Source organism: Nanorana parkeri, unplaced genomic scaffold (genome assembly GCF_000935625.1).
Source record: "Nanorana parkeri isolate BGI_ZX_2015 unplaced genomic scaffold, ASM93562v1 scaffold702, whole genome shotgun sequence".
NCBI classification, from domain to species: domain Eukaryota; kingdom Metazoa; phylum Chordata; class Amphibia; order Anura; family Dicroglossidae; genus Nanorana; species Nanorana parkeri.
Genome location: NW_017306970.1, coordinates 814,441 through 835,384, shown reverse-complemented (window position 1 = coordinate 835,384; position 20,944 = coordinate 814,441). Strand labels below are relative to the sequence as shown.

Sequence of the window (20,944 nt, the reverse complement as noted above, 5' to 3'; positions counted from 1 at the left end):
CAAAGATGAAAACTATTTTGGTCATCCCCGTCCTTCAACATGATGAAGGGACAAGACACTTGAAACTGTCTTCATCTTAGAATTTGCTAATGTTTTGTTTTCCAGTGAAATAAATGCGTACTGAGCAACTGAGGAATGCCACACTTATTGGAATCTTATTGGGTGGTGGAGTGGAATATGCTGGTGGTAGGCAACAATGGCCTCACATTTGCAGGAAAATACATGCAGCTCACCCAGTCTGGATATATACACCGATCATCCATAATCCACTGAGAGGTGAAGCGAACAACATTGATTATCTTTTTATAATGGCACCTGGAAGTAGGAGGGATACATTAGGTAGCAAGTGAACATTTTGTCCCTAAAGTTGATGTGTTTAAGGCAGAACAAAAGGTCAAGTGTAAGGGTTTTAGCGACTTTGACAAGGGCCAAATTGTGATGCCTAGACGATTGGGTCAGAGCAACTCCAAAACTGCTGCTCTTGTGGGATGTTCCCAGTCTTCAGTGGTCAGGACCTACCAAAAGTAGTCCAATGAAGGAAAACCAGTGACAGGATCATGGGTGCCAGGGCTGTTTGATGCACGTGTGTTGTCCATTCCAATAGAGGAGCTACTGTAGCTCAGATTGCTGAAAATGTTGATGCTGGTGCCAACAAAAAGGTGTCTGAACACACAGTGCATCACAGTTTGTTGCACATGGGGCTGCTTTGCTGCAAACTGGTCAGGGTGCCCATGCTGACCCTTGTCTACAGCCAGAAGTGACAAAAATGGGCATGTGAGCATCAGAACTGGACCACAGAGCAATGGAAGAAGGTGGCCTGGTCTGATGAATCATGTTTTCTATTACAGCATGTGGATGGCTGGATGCATGTGTGTCGCTTACCTAGGGAAGAGATGGCACCAGGATGTACTATGGTAAGAAGGCAAGCTGGCAGAGGCAGTGTGATGCTTTGGGCAATGTTCTGCTGGGAAACCTTGAGTCCTGCCATTCAATGTGATTGTTACTTTGACACGTATCTAAACATTTTTGCTGACCAAGTACACCCCTTCATGGAAATGGTATTCCCTGATGGCAGTGGCCTCTTTCAGCAGGATAATGCACCCTGCCCCACTGCAAAAATGGCTGAAGAATGGTTTGAGGAACACAAGATCTCCAGCTGTGGTATGTGCTGGAAGAACAAGAATGATCCATGGAGGCCTCACCTTGCAACTTACAGGACTTAAAGGCTACTGACAGCATGGTGCCAGATACAACAGCATACCTTCAAAAGCCTAGTGGAGTCCATGCCTCAGTGGATCAGGGCTGTTCTGGTGGCAAAAGGGGACCTACTCAATATTAGGCGGGTGGTCATAAAGTTATGGCAGATTGCAGTCTCCATTCTAATTCCTCCCAAAGGTGTTCTGTTGGGTTGAGGTCAGGACTTTGTTACGGCCAGTCAAGTTCCTCCACCCCTTACTCGCTCATCCATGTCTTTATGGATCTTGCTTTGTACACTGGTGTGCAGTCATGTTGGAACAGGAAGGGGCCATAGCAAAACTGTTCCCACAAAGTTGGGAGCATGAAATTGTCCAAAATGTCTTGGTATGCTGATGCCAGGGGCGTATCTGCCGCGAGGCAAACAAGGCGTTAGGGGGGGGGGGGGCAGCGTTGCTGCCTTGCCTAGGGCAGCAGCAAAGGTAAATACACCGCTAGCTGATGCCATAAGAGTTCCCTTCACTGGAACTAAGGGACCAAGCCCACCCCCTGAAAAACAACCCCACACTTTAATCCCCCCTCCACCAAACTTTACACTTGGCACAATTCATTCAGGCAAGTACTGTTCTCCTGGCAACCGCCAAACCCTGACACGTCCATTGGATTGCCAGACAGAGAAGCATGATTTGTCACTCCAGAGAACATGTCTCCGCACCTCTAGAGTCCAGTAGCGGCGTGCTTCACACCACTGCATCCAATGCTTTGCATTGCACTAGGTGATGTAAGGCTTGGATGCAGCTGTTTGGCCATGGGAACCCATTCCATGAAGCTCTCTACACACTGTTGTTGTGACAATCTGAAGGCCACACAAAGTTTAGAGGTCTGTAGCTATTGACTCTGCAGACAGTTGACGACTTCTGCACACTGTGCACTTCAGCATGTACTGACCCCGCTCTGTCGTTTTACGTGGCCTACCACTTCGTGGCTGAGTTGCTGTTGTTCCAAGTTGCTTCCACTTTGTTATAATAGCACTAACAGTTGACCGTGGAATATTTAGCAGCAATGACATTTTACAGATGGACTTATTGCACAGGTGGCAACCTATCACGGTACCACGCTTGAATTCACTGAGCTCCTGAGAGCGACCCATTCTTTCACAAATGTTTGTAGAAACAGTCTGCATGCCTAGGTGCTTCATGTTATACACCTGTGGCTATGGAGGTGATTGGAACACCTGATATTGAGGGGTGTCCCAATACTTTTGGCAATATAGTGGGTGTATAGATAGATATATTTGGGGCAAAGGATGCAGCAATTCAAATGTTCCAAAATAATCTATCCATAGAGCTTACCTAGGTCATGCCCAGGTAGCCAATAAACATGTTGCAAATACATACAACAGTTTTAGGCTAGTAACAGCCCTTCCTTGGGTTTATTTATTGGCTGCCTGGGCATGTATAGGTGAGCTTTTTGTATGGATTATTTAAAAAAAAAAAAGAAATTTGAGTGCTGCAACCGTTACCTTTTGGTTATATCTAGACAGGTCCTTGTTGTGTGCACCTTTAACAATCAGAAGAGTGCTGCCCTCTTGAAATATTCTACTGTATCTATCTATCTATCTATCTATCTATGTATCTATCTATCTATTTCTATATATCTATATAATTCTAGGGGTAGCCACCGCACCGCCCAGGTGCTCATCTACAAAAATGTCTAAACAAATCTAAGTAGATATAGAGGCAATCTCAGGTCTTGTAGCAGAGGTAAGTCAAAGCATCAGCGTTTTACTGTCGTTTCCATGGAACTCAGTCTGTCTTAAGCAAGAATAGGTAAATAAATTGATAAAGATGGACTGAGCTTTATTGAAACATTGATGCGTTGACTTATCTCCGCTGCACGACATGTGATTGCTTCTATCTATAAAAAAATATATATATATAATTTTTTTAAAGCAGCACTTCACAGATCTGTCTGTTAAATGACCACTGCCATTCAGGACAATAATGCCTTGTTGTGAGCTGTGAATGGTCTCCAGCTGCAGATCCATTTATCCAGACCACAATTTCCTTGCAGCCTTTTAGTAGGCATGTAAACGGGGATTCAGGCAGCACACGGGAGGATGTCTCAGCACAGAAATAACCAGCTAAGAGAAATGGGAGCACAGGAGAGAGCAGCTTCTTCCAATAGCAGCAGCAGACTAGAAGCAGCACTCCCATCATCACCTGAGCCTGCTGCCTCTGCCAGGCTTCCTAAGGCTTGCACACTGACAGGGGAAGAGTACTGCTGCTGAGCTGACAACACAGGGATGTGAAGAAGATCAGCTGAAGAAGACCACGGGCTCTGCTTAGGAGAAGGAGGGGGGAAGAGAAGGAATCAGGAGTTCAGTTTCAGGGAAGTGCGGTCAGCGAGCTTTGCCGCATTGTCAATTTCCCCCTGCAATCCTCACTTCCCACATTCACACTTGTCGTTGTGTGTTGTGAATGATGAAGATTTCTGCTGAGATCTCTGCCTGATGATCACGCTGACTAGAGGTTATGTGTCCTCTGCCAAAGCCGTCGCTGCAAAAGAATCCTTCCTAGGCGAGAACACTTGATCCGGTCACATTCGCCTGGCCGCGGCTAATGACAAACTTTAGCCGCTAATAGATCTGTCCGCGGTGTGCATGGGGGGATGCGGACGGCTTGTGCTTGCCATCTCTCTACCATGAGAATTTCTACCCACAGCTGCGCTGACATCGTCTTTGATCGCTGCTGCATGGCACTCAATGTTACCGGAGTGCAGTCTAGTCTATTGGCTGCTCTCTTAATGGACCCTACAAGTAAATAATTCAAATCTCTGGTGCAATTCCTGGACCCGACGAATATAGGCAACGGTGGCCACGATCCCCTGTGGAATACTGATTGGCTTTGATCCATCATCCAGATAGAAGACGTGGAATGGGGCACTAGCTGTGTACGCAGGAGGGGTTCCAATTGTCACCCAGTTTGTAAACTTTCATTGTATCTGGTCTTGAACATGTTGGGGGTACAGATGGTCCTCTACAAATGTTTTTACAGGCACCAGCTCCTGCTTCCAGCACGCTGATTGGCTGGTCAGCTTGGATTCCAAATCTGAAGTCGGTCCCGTCTGTCAGATGGTGTTTCTTCCCACCATTGACATCAGTAGTGTTGGGGAGTTTCAGCTGTCACTGGTTCCCTTTCTTCCTTGGTTGTAGTTCACACCCACAGGGATGGTGACCTGTCTCCGGATCAGCAGAGACATTGGCAAAACATTAAGAAATCTTACATATTCCAGGATACACTAAAGAGTCGAGATTGTGGAGTTTGATGGCTTCTCTGAGAAGAGTTAAAATCTTGCTGGTGTTGAACTTGATTGCTGTTGCTGGATTTGTGCTGTTTCTGGCCAAGTGTAGACCAATTACTGTGAAAGGTGGGGAGACCTTCCATGAGGTCCATCCAAGGGCGGAGGTGACCAACCTGACAAGCCATGGGGTCAGCCCTATTCAAGAGGCAGTTCTGAAAAGACTTTCCCTTTTAGAGGATATAGTCTACAGACAACTCAATGGTAGGACTGCATGTCAATATAGTAATGGTAATATAGATGATAGATAGACAAATCATATGTACATGGTAATGCAGAGATGATGGAGGCATTCCAAGCCCAGACAAGACACAGAAGGGCCTGGGTGAAGTGCTTTTAGGTCATGGAATTCTCACATGGCCTAGATGAGTATGGGATACATTATTTATAATATGCAAGTCGTGCCCATTACATTAGATCAGTATTTTGGCTACGTCAAACATTGACAGTTAATCATTCCTTCATAGTACACTTACAAAATATATAGTATATATGTGTGCGTGTGTGTGTATATATATGTATGTATACACTATGTACATATTTTTATGTAATATATATTCAATAGCTCTATATTATTATTATTATTATTATACAGGATTTCTATAGCCACCAATAGTTTGTGCAGCACTTTACAAAATTGAGAGGAGCAATATACAGTATATACAGAAAGAGAATTAATCTGCAGAAATTGGGGTGTTATATGCATGAATTCTACAGCAATTCACTAAATCTGGCAATGCAGTAATAACGTGACAACATAAGAAACGGACGCTTTTCCATTTATAGTGAATGTCATAATAAAAATAAAAGCTATTTCAGATTGTTTTACCGGTGAAGTGTGGCAGTCACCTTCTATAGTTCATGCATTTTTATAGATACACCTCATAATGTGAATATGCTTCAAAGATTATGTAAGATTATGCAACATGGACGAAAACTTCTCACTTTACTTCTGACTACTGAGGGAATGTGACTAGGATACCTGTTTTGATTTGTACATCACTTGTTTTGATAAATAACACTGTCCTGTTTTTTACTGACATCTGAAAACAAGCTGAATGTTGCTTATTATGTGCCAGGAGCTTTCACATTTCTAGCCCCAGCTCCATGACATTTCCAAGATGCTTCTGACCTCCGTCATCCATCACTCTCCCAAAACTACACTGGGAATCTTGTTGTAGGTGTAAGGAGAACAAAGATCCTGAAAATATACCAAATAAGCAATAACATCTGATGTTAGCTGCAAATCCTATTACACATAATTGTTAAGCTGAATGGTCAGTTTTGCTTATCAGTTGCTATAACATCTTAGTAACATCACAGCAGTTTCAACATAATTTTATGATCGGTTGATTAAAATGTAGTATTGCGAGCCACTTTAATAGCTTTCTATTTGTTTTATTGTCTATAAACTGCAGTTATATAAAGCCTATGAGAATGTTTGCCCACAGTAATTACGCTTCCATTGGGAGGAATGCATGCAATTTTGCATTACCTTAAATCATCCCAGGAAGACTACTCTGCAGGTGCAGTAATTATGAAATATTCATACGGGGCTTTCCATGAACTCAATATTTACTATACTGATAATAATGGCGTATTATCACAATGGCTCCAAATAAACCACTGCTGGGATATGCAAAGCCCTGCTTTTTCATGCTATTTTTGCATTCTCTTCTTTCTTTTAGCAGCTGTGAGAAGTTTACAATAGTATTTGCATATTTCCATAATGTGCATACTATAATTGTGTATAATGAGCAAATAGTTCATATTTTGTGTCGGCAAGCCTTTGTAAATAACGTTCTACCCAGAACTATCTTATAATGGCCATATATGTAAGTACGCATATACAAATCTATAAATATCACAGTTTCTTTGTCAGCGTGATCCTAGTGATCTTGTATTTAACCTTGCAAAGCGTGACATTATAAGAAAATGAAAACTGAGTATGACATATTACATTCACTTGTAATAGCATCACTCTTCTATTTGTTCTACTGTTGGCGTATATCGCTGATAACAAGTGGTTAGGTTGATTCGTAGCTTATATTAAAATCTAAAGAGATGATACTAAACTCTGAAAACACAATGGGTGTGATTGTTTGGTAACACATTGTATTATATTTTCACGGAGTGAACGGTTACATTATAGTTACATTGTAAATGTGAAACCTGAACTTGCAATGTAAATATGGCAAATATGTAGCTTTTTCCTTTTAGGGCCTGGTATTGATAGATGTTACTTGCTGAAGCCCTCAGGGGCAGGGCCCTCCTTACCATCTTGTCTTGATTTGTATTGTGATTGTAATGTCTTCCTTATATTGTAAAGCGCTGCACAAACTGTTGGCGCTATATAAATCCTGTATAATATTAATAACCATTTCAGTCTGAAATTGAAGCAATCCCATGTTAAGGGGCAACATATTTAATTGCCAAGAATATATAACCCTTACTTTGTCCAATGTGTAATTGTTCAGTGACAACTGAATGTTTACTAAACATGTGTAAATGTAATGTGTTTAGGATATGTCCAGCAGTCAGCAAAGGGTATTTGGGAATTGGCAGATGCCTTTATGTAACAGTGCAATAATCTCCGTAGTTAAAATATATGTAAACCCAATCACTAAAATTTTATTTAAGCTTTAGCATGTTACATTATTATGCATACCTACACTGGTCCAGCTTGGCCCATTTTAAGTATGCATATGCCATACCTGATTGGCCGCTGGGGATCGTGGAAAGCACTGAAGTAGCCAGAGCTACTACTGTGCTGGCTGCAGTCTTTTGGGTCCGGGCACTGTCCTGTGCTGAGTAGCTTCCATCCTACTCTCAATACACAGGAGGGTGGCTCACTTGGCACACCGGCCATTCAGAGACCACCTAGTATTTTTATCAATGAATACAAGGTGTTCTTTGAATGGCCACTGTGCCGAGCGAGTGATGGTCGGTAATGTAATGATCTGCTCCTCGTCCAGTCAGAGAATGCCTTGTATTCATTGAGAACAATATTAAACATTCTCTGAATAGCCTCTGTGCCAAGGAAGGGACCCCCTGTGTATTGAGAGCAGAGGGGAAGTCACTCAGCACAGCATAGTACAAGAACCCAGAAGATCGCGGCTGGCAGTGTAGTAGCTATGGCTACTATATTGCCGATCAGGTAATACATATGCATACTTACATGGGCCAAGCTAAATCAATGTAAGTATGCATAATAATGCCTACCTAGAGTTCAGCTTTAAATCTTCAGTTATCTTTAAAAGAGTACCTGATGATCCTGCCATGATGGTCCTTGTTCAGGCACCTCCTTCTAGAGGGTGACTACAATCTGTAGTCTGTCTCCCAATTGTGCTCCTTCTCTGTTGCACAGGCTTCAATACATATTATGCAGCCATAGTCCACAGTTGTCACCATTGGGAAAACCATTCGAGAAATGCCAACAGCCATCACTGGAGTGTATGTATATGGAGAGGAAGTAGTTGCAAAAAGGCTTCAGGAGATCAGCAAGACTGAAAAAGACTCCAAGTATTTTATTAGCAAACAAATTTCAGTTTCGGCCATTTAGCCCACAAGAAACAGAGAGAAAACGATTTGATATCCATCCACACTAAGGGGTCTATTCACTAAGCTGCCGAAGGATCTAGCCGTAGCTTCAGCTGATCCTTCGGCTAGCTTCGACCCCAGGACCCCTTCGGTTCAGTACTTCAGCTACTTTTGTTCCCCATGGTCCCTGTGTGTGTTATAAAGTAGTAGAAAAATGTTATTTATCACAAATAGCTTTTTTCCGTTCACAAAATCATACCTTTGCTGTAGAAGGTTATGGGGTCCATTCATAAAGCTGCCGAAGGATCTAGCCGTAGCTTCAGCTGATCCTTCGGCTAGCTTTGGCCCCAGGACCCCTTCAGCTCAGTAGAACCGAAGGGCTGCTGTACGGGCTATTCACTATACAGCTATACAGCTCCCGAAGCTCCCGAGGCATATGCTTCGGCTCGACTGAGCCGAGGTAAAGGCAGAATCTGGCCGAACGACCGGCCATTGGCCGGCCGACAGCCTGCTACTGACTGCTGGGTGGAGCCAGCCGTCATCTCACGGCTGGCTCCAGGCACTTGCACAGACAGATCAGCGCCCCTGGTTACCAGGTAACCAGGGACGCTGATCTTCAGACAGCCCAACTCTCCCGGACGCCTTGGGAGTCTCCTGCTATTAGATAGCGGCTCCCGGCCGCCCGGGACAGAAACACTTTCTCCCGGAAAGTTTTACTCTGCCTTTCCCTGCTCTGTTGTCTTTCTTGTTTTTCTATTCTGCTCGGTACCACTATTCTGCTCGGCGGCATTCGGCTATTCACTCACTGCTGTTCGGCATCTATGAGAATAGGCCGAACAGCAGCGAGTAGCCTGCCGGAGGTTCGGCTTAGCCGATCCAGATGTTGGATCGGCTGAGTCGAACTCCTTCTGCACTTTGGGTCAGCCGAACATGCCCAGCATGTTCGGCCGACCCGAAGCCAGCTGAAGCCACCCGATGTACGGCTGATTTCAGCCACAATATGGCTGGAATCAGCCATACCAGCCTGAAGTGAATAGCCGAACAGCGTTCGGCTCACTTCGCTTCGGGTCGGTTAGTCACTCGGCTGCCTACGTTAGCTTAGTGAATAGACCCCTAAGAGCATGGATGGAGGAATCTCCAATGTATTTAGGGTGCCATGGCTATACAATTGTGTTGCAATACTTTTCTACCTGGCTCAGTCAGTTGTTTGTTTCAGTCAAGTTGTAGATACACATTAAATATGTGGTGTATGTTGATGGTGTATAAGTATGTAGGTGCATATGAATGTCATTATAATGCGGGGCCAATTTACTAAAGCAGTTGAAAATCTTCACACAATAAATGTGTAAGTATCCACTTCACTTGTGCAGATGAAATAAGTGAACAGGAATTTGCTTTTTACATGATTACATAATTAAAGTGAATAGTGAAACAATGTATTGTGTGAATGTACTCAGCTCCTTTAGTAAATCAACCTCTAAAGTCTAGAAACTACAAAACTGTCCCTACCTAATTGCAAAATTCATGTACATTGCACAATATGCTAACACTATGCTCCTCAATGTTCTTTCTTGGATTCTGTTTTTGGAAACGTAACATTTGTCAATCCAGCAGGTGAAATTAAGTAGTGAAAGCTGTTTATACTGGTAAAACTGAGCTAGCATGAGCCACTTGATCATACAGCTTCATATGTTTTAGTTAAAGTTCTATACATAGTTTTGTTCATACATCTAAATGTTACCTCTGGATCTGTATTTACATTGCCTTTAATGCAATCCCCATTGAGAGCAACTCTTCAAATAGGAAAAAGAGGTGCAGTGCTAGTCAATCAGCTTTTACTGCACTGCTTAGGGGTGTCATTGTAATACTGGGAGCTTATTAACAGAAAAAAGGATCAGAGAGATGACCTACTTGCTGCCTTGATATAGTTTCTGGAAAACAAGACAGGGTGGGATTAGATGTATTGTTTATCTGCAGTGGAGAAAATTAAGGTCACTGACTGACTTGGCTTTGCTGTATGGTAAGGTTGCCTGGATCATAGGACTGGCTGAACAGAATTTCCAATGATATGGCAGATAAAACAGTTTAAGATACACTTAACATCAATCTATCCCCCCCCTTACTGTTTTTTGGAAAGCGGGTACCTTTTTTTGCTTCTGTTTGCTCTAAATGTCTAATTCCTCACCTAGGCTACAATTACATAGCCCTTGGCCACCAGCCAGCACTGTCCTGAAGCCCATGTGATGTGTGACATGATATCCCAGGAGGCTTGTGCAAGCTCTTCTGCAGCAGTACAAACAGGCAGCATTGAGGACCAAAAACACAGTGGTCACCCAAGGAAACTTAGTGCAGAAAATGAAAGACACATCATGCTAATATGACTTCATAATAGGAAGATGTCAAGTGGCACCATTAGCTCAGACTAATGGTGCCACTAGCTGTGGATACCAGTGGAACCCTGGTACTCCCATCTACAGTATGGAGAAGTCTGGCCAGAAGTTATCTTCATGGAAGACTTATGGTTAAAAATCCATACCTTGGATGCGGAAACAAGGCCAAGTGACTTGCCTATGCATGAAAATAGTAGCAGGTGCTTTGGATGAGTCCAAATCTGGAATATTTGTAACAGACAGCAGTTTGTTCACCAAAGGCCCAGAAAGCTGTACAAGGTTTGAGTGTTTTCAAGCAACAGTGAACCATGGTGGAGGCTACTTGCAGGTTTGAGGCTGCATTTTATGGGATTTGGTTAGATTTAATGGTCTTCTCATCCTCAAAGTAGAGACAGATATTTATCTATCATACAATACCATCAGGGAGGCATCTGATTGGTCCAAAATTAATTCCACCGCAGGGCAATGAGACCAAAAACACAACCAAATTTGTAAAGAACTATCTTTAGAAAAAAAAACGAACAAAATGTCCTGTAAGAGATGTCATGTTCCTTACAGAGTCCTGGTCTCAACATCATTGAGTCTGTCTGGGATTACATAAAACAACTAAAAACATGAAGGCAACTGAAATAACCTGAATCCACAGAAGAACTGTGGTTAGTTCTGCTGGATGTTTGGAACGGCTTACCTGCTGAGTTCCTTCAAAAACTGTGTTCAAGTGTACCTAGGAGAATTTAAGATGATTAAGGCTTTTTTTTATGTTTTTACACTTAGTAGGTTGTTAATTGATAAATGAAGACTATTCACTGCATTATTTTTGGAAGCACTTTATAGCATTGTTTTATAAGAGCCTACAGTTTTTGCACAGTGCTCTATATTGTGTATTTATCTGTCTGTTCAGCCACCATTTCCTGCATAATTTCAACAGTTCAACCCACTCTCTTAAGCATGTAATCTGGCGATCTTGGAATACACCCGCCATACCTGATTTTTATTGGCAACTGCCAGCCAAAAGCCCTTTTTTATAATTGTAGACTGAGTGAGGAAGGAATAGAACCACTATCAGAGTTTTATTTTGGTCTATATCTGCATTGGGAATATTTCCTCTCACTTTCTGTAAGAACAGGAAGTGATAGAGAAATTTCTACAGTGGGGACATGGACCAGGGGTGTCCCGAGGCCGGGTGTCACCTGCAGCGGAGACCGGGTGACACTCACTGTGACGTCGTTACGCATGCGCGAGACGTCACCATGCGCGTGCGTGATTACATCATCGCGTATGCGTGGCCATCTAATTGATGCCTGCATGCGGCTGCTATCTTGGTGATGGACGCTGGCAGAGAGAGGAAGGCATGTTCACCCGGCGGGATGTGGTATTCCCCCGGGTCCCCTCCTCTCTCCTGACACTGTCGGGCTCTCGGTCCATGACCGAGTGCATGACTTTTTGGAGGGGGTGACACCAAAATGACTGTCAGTCATTTTGGTGTCACCCCTCCAATGGTGCCAATCCGGGTGCGGGCCGCACCCCCCTTGTAACGCCACTGGCATGGGCTGCAAGAAAACACTGTTTCCAGTAAAATGGGGAAGTGTTAGAACCTATTTCAGTTTTTTTTATTGTTTGTACATCTTGTATCAGTGACTACTGCTTCCCTAATTTGTTGTCCTGCTATCATAGGGAAAGGAACTAACAGATGTATTCACTCTACCTAAGGATATCCAAAACTAAAAGAGCAGTTTGTACAGGAAGCTTTTGCAAATCTTTCAGTAAGCTTCAAGTAGCTTTCTTAAAGCCGTTAAAGCCCCCTTCATCTCCAACTTGTTAATGTTAAACACAGATCTTAATGGGAATGCAGATTGTCACATTTAACAAGCGGCAAGCAGAGTTCAGCAGACTTTCAACAAGCTTTAGGCAGGTTCATACTATCTGTGTTTGGGCTGCGCTGGAAAAAATGGCCGAACGCGACACATGGCAAATTGCCTTGTCATGGATGGGTTTGGTTCACACCACCGATTTCCGGTGGTGCGCGCTTACAATACGGTACAGTACGGTATGCAGAACATTTGTAAGCACACGCAATGAGATGTGGTACAACCCCATCACAGTGCAGTGAGCCCATAGAACTGAATGAAATGTCACTTTTGACATTTCAGTAAAGTTCTATAAAAAAGAAACAGTACGATGCAGCTCACTGGAGGAAATCGGCACTGTTGGGGACACACGCCTGCACACGGTTGAGCTTGGCTCTTGGTTTGAATGTACCCTTAAGTAGTGCTGCTAACAGCTTGTTTAACCTCCCTGGTTGAGAGAACCGAAGATGTTGCCATTCCGTAACTGCTGTATTTCGGATAAAATTTGGTTCCTTTCCCAGTATATATCACGGAGTTCCATATGTAGCCAGATGACGATTCGCATAGCATATATATTTTCACGCCAAATCGTGCTCTCTTGGATGCTATATATTGTATCCAGCTGAGCCTTCCCTTGTAGGCCATTAGACTTTCATCTATGGTGATGTCTCTTTCTGGCACATAGGTTTTTTGAAAATTCCTCACAATCATCTGGGATACCTTCCAATTTTCTTTCAGTATTGGGGCAGGATGAGTGGTTTCGTTGAATTCCTCATTGTCTGCGATGTGTAAAAACTTCATTATGAGGGAAAACCTATACTCCGACATGACCGTGCCAAAGAATGGAGTGGCACGCAATTTATTGGTTGTCCAATACCACTTCTGCAGAGGTTTCCCCACCACTCCCTGAAGAATTATTAGGCCCAGAAACTTCCAGATGTCATCTCTGGTCACTGGTTCCCACTTTCTGCTTCTGGAAAACTTCCCAAGCAGGGTTGCGGATTGCTGTTCTTTGTACCGGTTTGTCTCGGTAACAATATATCATCAATAACCTCATCGGTCAGAAATAATTTTAGGTAGGCCAAGGGGTTGTCATGTTCCACATCTACATTCCTACCAGATGCCCCAGTAAATGGGAATCTTGGGGGCGCTGCGTGATCCGTACCGCAATCAATAGGGCACCAAGTTCGCACATCACTTAGCTTGGTTGCAGAATCCGCGCTTTCGTCACTTTCAGTGTCTGACGACGAACTTCCCCATGCATCGCTGTCGCTCAATTCAATAAGTGATTCCACATCACTATCTTCAAGCTGCTCAAAAAACGCTTTTGACCCCAGCGGTCGCTTTTTTGATGCCATGGACGCTCTCAACTTTTCCAGGCAAATAGAGTAGTAAAAGTGCAGGCAGATATCTCTAGAGACAAAGCTCAGGTGAAAGAATTTGTTACAGTAACGAAATAGTAACAAAAAACCACTGTATAGAATGTAATACTATGTATTAGTGTGTTTGAGGTGCTTTTACATTTGAATTTTGCGCCGGATCCGCCTCCCTACGTCGCTGACGTTAGCGTATGCTGTAGACGGATGCTGGCATCGGGCGAAGAAGACGCCGCGGGGATCGAGGAACGAGGTGAGTTGAATTCAGGGGATTCCCAAGCGTGGCTCGGGGTTACCGCTCCTAGACAGGAAATTTAACCCCGAGCCACGCTCGGGAAAACCGCCAGGGAGGTTAAAGTCACAGAAAATGTATTAAGATCTGTTTTTAATAGGGATGCACCAATACCAAGTACTGTACTCGGTACAAGTACAAGCACAAGTACTGATACATTTCGAGCTCCAAGACTAGACTAGAGAAAAATTCAAAAGTTAGGAGGCAGCTGTCATTTGTAAGGAGCACACGGAACTCACACGGAGCTCCTGGGATTTGTACATCTCTGTTTTAATGTGTGATTTTGTATTTATAAATATAAATAAAGGGATGCACCGATACCATTTTTGCAAGTACAAGTACTGATACATGACCAAGTACTTACAAGTAAGAGTACTGATACATTCTTGTTTATTGTCATGTGACAGTTTTTTTAAAACAATATCAACTAATGATTTCAGCACAGTGGTGGAGCACCAGAGCTAGGTCCCAGCTGCAACCGCTGCAACCCTGGTAGTTCTCATGAAAACGCCAAGTATCGGCACTGGTATCTGTTACCTAAATTACTATTTTAAGTTATGAACCGCTAAATAAGCATTCCTAAGGTTCAAGAAACAAGTACAACAGGACCAGATCTACAATATGGACTCTAGTAAAAAAAAAATATTGTTGTAACTTAGAACCTTGAGGTTTTTTATTTTTTTATGGCTTTATGGCAACTAGAATAAGTAATGGACTACTGAGATTCAAGATGATGGACTGTGGAGATAGTTATATGGTTAAAAACATTGGTGTATTTCATTTTCTATTTTTAGCTGTAGGTAGCTAGTCTCAGTTTTGCAACAAAGAGACATTTAAACTACTGATAGAAGCATTTGCTTTTCCAAGATCTCCTTTTATTGTTTCAGTCTGCAATTTTAAATTTTCATATTGATTAGCAATCCAACAGGCAGCAAAGAGTAGTGTATTCTTTCCATCACGTTTACTAAATTGTTTCTCATTTAGCTTTAATTTTACATACTCTTGTACCTGCTGCCATGGGCTGTTAGATTGCTCCATTATTTTTAAGATTGCAGCACTATTTTAACTTTAGCGATCTTGACCAGCAAATGTTCCATGATGTACAGAATTTAAAACTAACAAAACACCAAAAACTTATGCCATGCAATGACTCAAATGTTTTGTACAAACAAGTACTGAGTTACCAGATTTTACAATAACAATAGTGTAGCCTGAGACTATGCCCGAATGGCAATAGACAGAGGAGACACTAAGAACAAAGGTGAAGGGATACAGTCAATACTGTAAACACACAAACAATAGTACAGGGGAACACCTAGACAGACAATAGAGACAGCAAAAAATTGCAAAGGCCCTCAAAGCCAATCCCAAACCGTCTAACAAACAAGGATAGCAGGGTACTCCACATGTAAAGGAAATGCAAACTTATTTTGCTAAATTTAACAGATATTAAACCTATAGGCTAATACCTGGGATACAACTTCAGAAATGTTACCAGAAAAAGTTACAAGGAAAAACTGTGTGGTACATACCCCAATCCTTCATTTATTATGTTTATCTGGTCCAATGACCACACATACACAGCTTTATGTGCACAGAAATCCCAGTAAACTCTTATATATCTGAAGAGGTTATAATCACTTCTCTAAACATCCTTTTTCCAAGAATTAAGGTATTTTCCACATATAATACCTTATGACAAAAATGTCCTCTTAACGTTATTTTCCAATAACTACTATGTACTTAGTTGCAACAACTTAAAACTTTAAGGCTTTTCACCAACACAAAAACAATCTTTCTGTGTCTCACTGATAAAAATTACTCTGGTAACAAACCACGTTATATACATATGTCTTATGAAGATTTGACATAAACTCATAAGGTAACATATCTGAAAAGTGTCGGTGCATCCCTAGTTTTTAATATTCTCAAAATGGAGCTAATCATTGCTTTAAAAGTTTCAAGCCAAACTTTTTGAAATGGCCTGCATACGCTTGCTATACAGACTATTCGTATACAAGCTGAAGCCCCTGTGAATAAGGCCAAGAGTATCCTCAATGGAAACATCAGTTGTTGATTAAAAGACACTATTAGCTCATCGGTCATTTTACTTTAATTTACATATTTGCTACACATTTGTCCATCAGATCGTTCACCGTGTTTATCAAGCATATTCGCCATTTGCATGTTTGCCAGATGGAAACCCCTTTGTCACATTATAATGTAAATTGTTGTGACAGTGCTAATTTCAAGCCTTCGATTAATATTCAAGCTGTCATGTAGTCACCCACTGTCATCCACGCATAGCATGTAATAGCGATATGCCATATTACATTGCTTTCAGTCATCCAAAAGTCAAAATTGAGCAGCAAGCAGTGAAGTAAGGCAGTAGCTTTGAAATATATTAAAGGAGAACTATGGGGTTAAGGCTTTTCCCCATAGTTCTCATTAGGGTAACGGGAGGACACAAACTAGCATACTGAGACGCCGCAGCTGAAGCGGATCCCGACAATTATGCCGGGATCCGTCCAGCTGCGTGACTGACAGCTGGCTCTGTCTATCTAGAGGCAGAGCCACCTGTACCCCGCCCCCTCCCCCGTCCGTTCCACCAGTCAGCGCTGGCGGAGCCTGGAGGGGGGAATCCAGCCCCTCACCTGTCACGGCAGAGAGCCGTGACAGGATCGAGAGGTGAGCGAACGCCGGTATGTGTTCGCTCACCTCCCGATCTACTGAGCCGACCTGTGACAGTCTCATTGTCACAGGTCGGCTAGAACTATGAGGTGAGTGAAAAGCACTCACCTCATAGTTCTCCTTTAAAGCAGAAATGCTAATAAAGCAAAAATAAGGTCTGCTTATCTATTGAGTGCTCCTTGCCCATGTCAAAATCCTGCACTAAAATGAAAGAAAATACCGTAGTATTTTTTGATACATAAGACGCACCTTTTTCCCCCCAAAAGGGGGGCAAAAATGTCTGTGCGTCTTATGGAGCGAACCCTCTCGTTTCCCCCCCCCCCCCCCCCGTCGTGGTTTTCGGGGTCCCCCCTCCTCTGGGGGACCCGTGACCACGGTATAGGAGCTCACCATAGAGCTCGTAGAGCAGACAAATGTCCGTTCTTCATCTGCTCTGTGTGATCACTGAGACCGTGGCGCTGTAATCACAGCGCCACCTGTCTCAGCTATCACTAACTGCAGCTATCACAGACTCCTACCCTCCCTGGGTCCTATGGTCTGGTGTGCCTTATGGAGCGAAAAAAATACGGTACCTATGGAGGTAGAAAAGTTAGTTAATATACTTGCGCCTCCCCCAGCTTATTCCCACAACACGCATGTAGACAAGGGAGACATCACTGTCCTTCTGCAAAAATCCCAGGGACAGTTGAGAGAAGATGCTGCTGCACTGGATGCAACATCTCACAAGATTTGGGAAACCCATTACCTGGGATTTTGTTTAAAAGATGATGGCGTCTCCTTTTGCAGTATAGAAGCCCGGGGAAAGGTAAGTATATTAACTACTTTTTTCCCCCCAAACAATGTTTTCTTGGTTTTGTTTTAATTTTAGTTACATTCAATACAGTACTGCCACTGTGGATTAGTGCCGAAACAAACCTTGCTGTAGTATAAGGCCCCGTTCACACCAGGGCGGTTTGGTCACGCTTATTTGTCCACACTGAACCGCCGACATGAACGATCCCATTCATTCCTATGTGCACCGTGCATGCGATCGCGTGGCTGCGGGCGATCCGAACCGCCTGCCGCCCGAAATTCTCCCAGCACAGATTCCATATAGATTTGAATAGAAACACCCTGATCAGTGCGTTTTTGGGTTCTTTTAATTGCTTTTCAATGCTGAAACGCGATAAAAAATGCCCAAAACCGCCCTTCTAAAATCTGAGCGGAAACTGCGCTGAAACGCATCTGTGCTGGTGTGCATGGGGCCTTACATAGAAATCAAAAAAGTGATGCAACTTGATGAAATGTAGTTTGGCCGAAAGTTTTGAAAATGCATTGTAATAAAACAAGTTATGTAACAAGTAAAGTAACATTTGGAATTAATACATCATTTTCCTTGGTATAAAAACTTGAAAATTATTTTTTTATATTCTTTATTTGTGACAAATAAACAAACAGGTACACTTTAGATAATAACAGCAGTCTGCAAGGATGATTGAAAGAAATAAAGGACAGCTGAAAGGTCCATCTGGAAACCAGATTAGAGACTTACGTTGGGATTTAAATGTACATCACGTGTAAGAGTGAATGTCGCAGCAGCCAATAGATATCAACATTATAATCATACTGGGGGTAAAATAGTAGACCAATAATGAAGTATTTGTAAACCACAGAAGAGAAGGGTAAAAAGAAAGCAGGGAAAGAGAGGAAAAGACCGAGCAAGAAAGAGGAGAAGCAATAAAAACAGAAATAAGAGAGGGGTTATTATTTGTACAATAAAAACAGGTCTTCAGAAAGGTTTCTAGGGTGCCCCTATCAATAAAAACAATGTCTTCCATCCTATGGATTTCATTTACTGCCTTGATCTACAGAGCAATAGAGGGAGGCCTTGCCTGTTTACAAAGCAACGGAATACAACTCCTGGCAGCATTTACCAAGTGAGGAGGAGTGATTTTGGTATATCTTCCTCAGAACAGAGTTATGGTGAAGGAGGAAGAAACCGGGCTCAAGGATAAGGGATGGTCCATAAATTTCTGTGAGATACAAAGAACCTCCTTTCAAAAAGGTCTGATGGATTCACAGGACCAGAAGAGATAAATCTTTGAACTTCTAATGGTTTCTTCTGCAGGTCTTTAAGGGTTATCTGGCATTTGCCAGCATGGCTTGTGTAAACAAAATCTGTTTAGCTTCCTGCTGTTAATTCCTTGGGCGGTGTGTGTGTACAAACTGGAGACTGCCTTCTCTCCAGTCTTCAGACTCTTATGTAAGTGCTATTATTTATTCTGGTTTCTTTGCAGAGACAGGCAGTCTCCAGTTTGTACACACACACTATTAAGGTTATTGCGCCCTTTTGTGTTTCTACAGTTAACACCCTTCAATACTGTTTTATCAAACATTTCAATGTACCTTTGCATTTAGCTAACAGTACTACGAAGAGACAAATGTAACTGAAGATCAGCATTTCTCAGCCTGCTGCTCTGTTGATGATTCGTCAAAACCAACAATGAATAAGTGTTGCAGGATGCCTGTTATGTTCCTGTCAGTGTAGAAATAAACTAATAAAGGGTTCCAAAGATCTCTTTACTAGGGCAGTAAACAAAAAAATTGATTGTACTGGTAGCGTGGCAGCTAACACAAAACATGTGTTCTGATTTGCTTTTCCCAGCAATGATGTTGATATTGCTGCTATAATGGGCTTAGCAAACTATGGGGTCTATTCACGAAGCAGCCGAAGGATCTAGCCGTAGCTTCGCCCGAGCTAGCTTCGGCCCCAGGACCCCTTCGGTTCAGTTCGGCTCCTGAAGTCGGCTTTGTCACTGGAAGTCACCTTGTCGTTGGCAGGAGTTGATGTGGTTTGTTGCGTAGATGTGGACTTGAGGAGGATCAGGCATTTGGAGCTGAGAGGTCTCTGTGTTGAGAGTTAGAACAGTGTTGTTAGTAGGAGTTACAGGAGATGACTCTGTATCCTTGCAAATGTTATGCTTTAGTACGTATTCACTAGTGTGTTCAACTGGTTCTTCCAGTTCTGCTGGGATGAGGTGGTCTGAGTTAACACTTTCTCCCATCGCTTGTTCAAGGACTCTCAGCCTTGCTAGGGCAGCTGCTTCTTTCCCTTTCCATTTGCAGAATCTTTATTTGGGAATCCGCCTTTGCTTGTTGAGCTTCCATCTCTGCTTGGCGAGCTGCCATCTCCGCTTGGTGAGCTACCATCGCCGCTTGGCGAGCTGCCTTTTGTGTTTCTACCTCTGCTTCCTTTCTGGAAAAGAAGCTTTGCATCTTTTTTGATTACGCATCAGCGCGTGCTTCTATTACCTTGCCGCTTAATGTAGAACTTCTGGAGAGAGACGATCTAGAAGAACGTGCATTGTGCTTGGTTGATGTGGATCTGTGGGATCTGATCTCCTGCAGTTGAGCAATGCGGAGTTCTGCCCTTTCTTTGGCAACTTCCACTAAGAGATCCCTTTGTTGGTTCAGTGCATCATTCCTGGTCAGTTCTGCTGAAGAGTCCTCTATATTACAGTCCTGTAAGAAGGCTGTGTATTTTGCAGACAGCCTCTGGTAACGTTCATACGCAGCAGATAGGCGATCTATAGAGTCTCTTAATTCAGCTGGTTGATCATTAAAGTGTGACAAAACTGACATGCAGTGGGAAGTTCTATCCCAGAGGTCTGACAGATTGCTGGAAAACTCATCTCTAGTGGTCTCATAGTTTTCTCTGAGTTTTTGTGTCGGTTTTATTGTGGGTTTGGGTCTTACACTCTGTTCGACGTGGGCTCTGTGGGGACTGGTTAGACCACACAAAGCCTGGTAAAACCTCACAGAGCCCTGATTAAGCCATGGCTCTGTGGGGTCTCACCATGGCTCTGTAGGGTCTCGCCAGGGCTCTGTAGGGTCTAACCAGCTTGGATAGACCCCACAGGGCCCTGGTGAGATCCCAAAGAGCCATAGTGAAATCCCAAAGAGCCCTTCAGAGCTCTATAGGGTCTCATCAGGACTTTGTAGGGTCCCAACAGGGCTCTGTGGGGTCTAACCAGCTTTGTTAGACCCCACAGAGCCCTGGTTAAACCAGCGCTCTCCACAGCGCTCTAGGCCGGCTCTCCAGGCCGCCACTCACCAGTACTGTGCTGGCCGTGTCTCGGGGGCGGGAGCTGGCAGGAGCGTGCCGACGTAGTCTCCATCTGCTGCTGAAGATAAACTCCAAACTCCCAGCCAGAGACCCTTGTGTGGTGGATGGGAGGGGTGAGGTCTCTTCTCATTGGCTGGTGGGCAGAGCTC

General features: G+C 43.3%; 1 protein-coding gene across 1 annotated transcript in view; it reads left to right on the top strand.

Moving 5' to 3' along the window:
- Positions 1-4,151: 4,151 nt before the first annotated feature.
- Positions 4,152-20,944, top strand: part of WBSCR17 (Williams-Beuren syndrome chromosome region 17) — a 336,869-nt gene continuing 320,076 nt past the window's right edge. Inside the window, exon 1 of the mRNA XM_018563829.1 lies at positions 4,152-4,758. Within this exon, the coding sequence (XP_018419331.1) occupies positions 4,521-4,758 (238 nt within the window). The 5' untranslated portion in view covers positions 4,152-4,520. The remainder of the gene's footprint in view (positions 4,759-20,944) is intronic.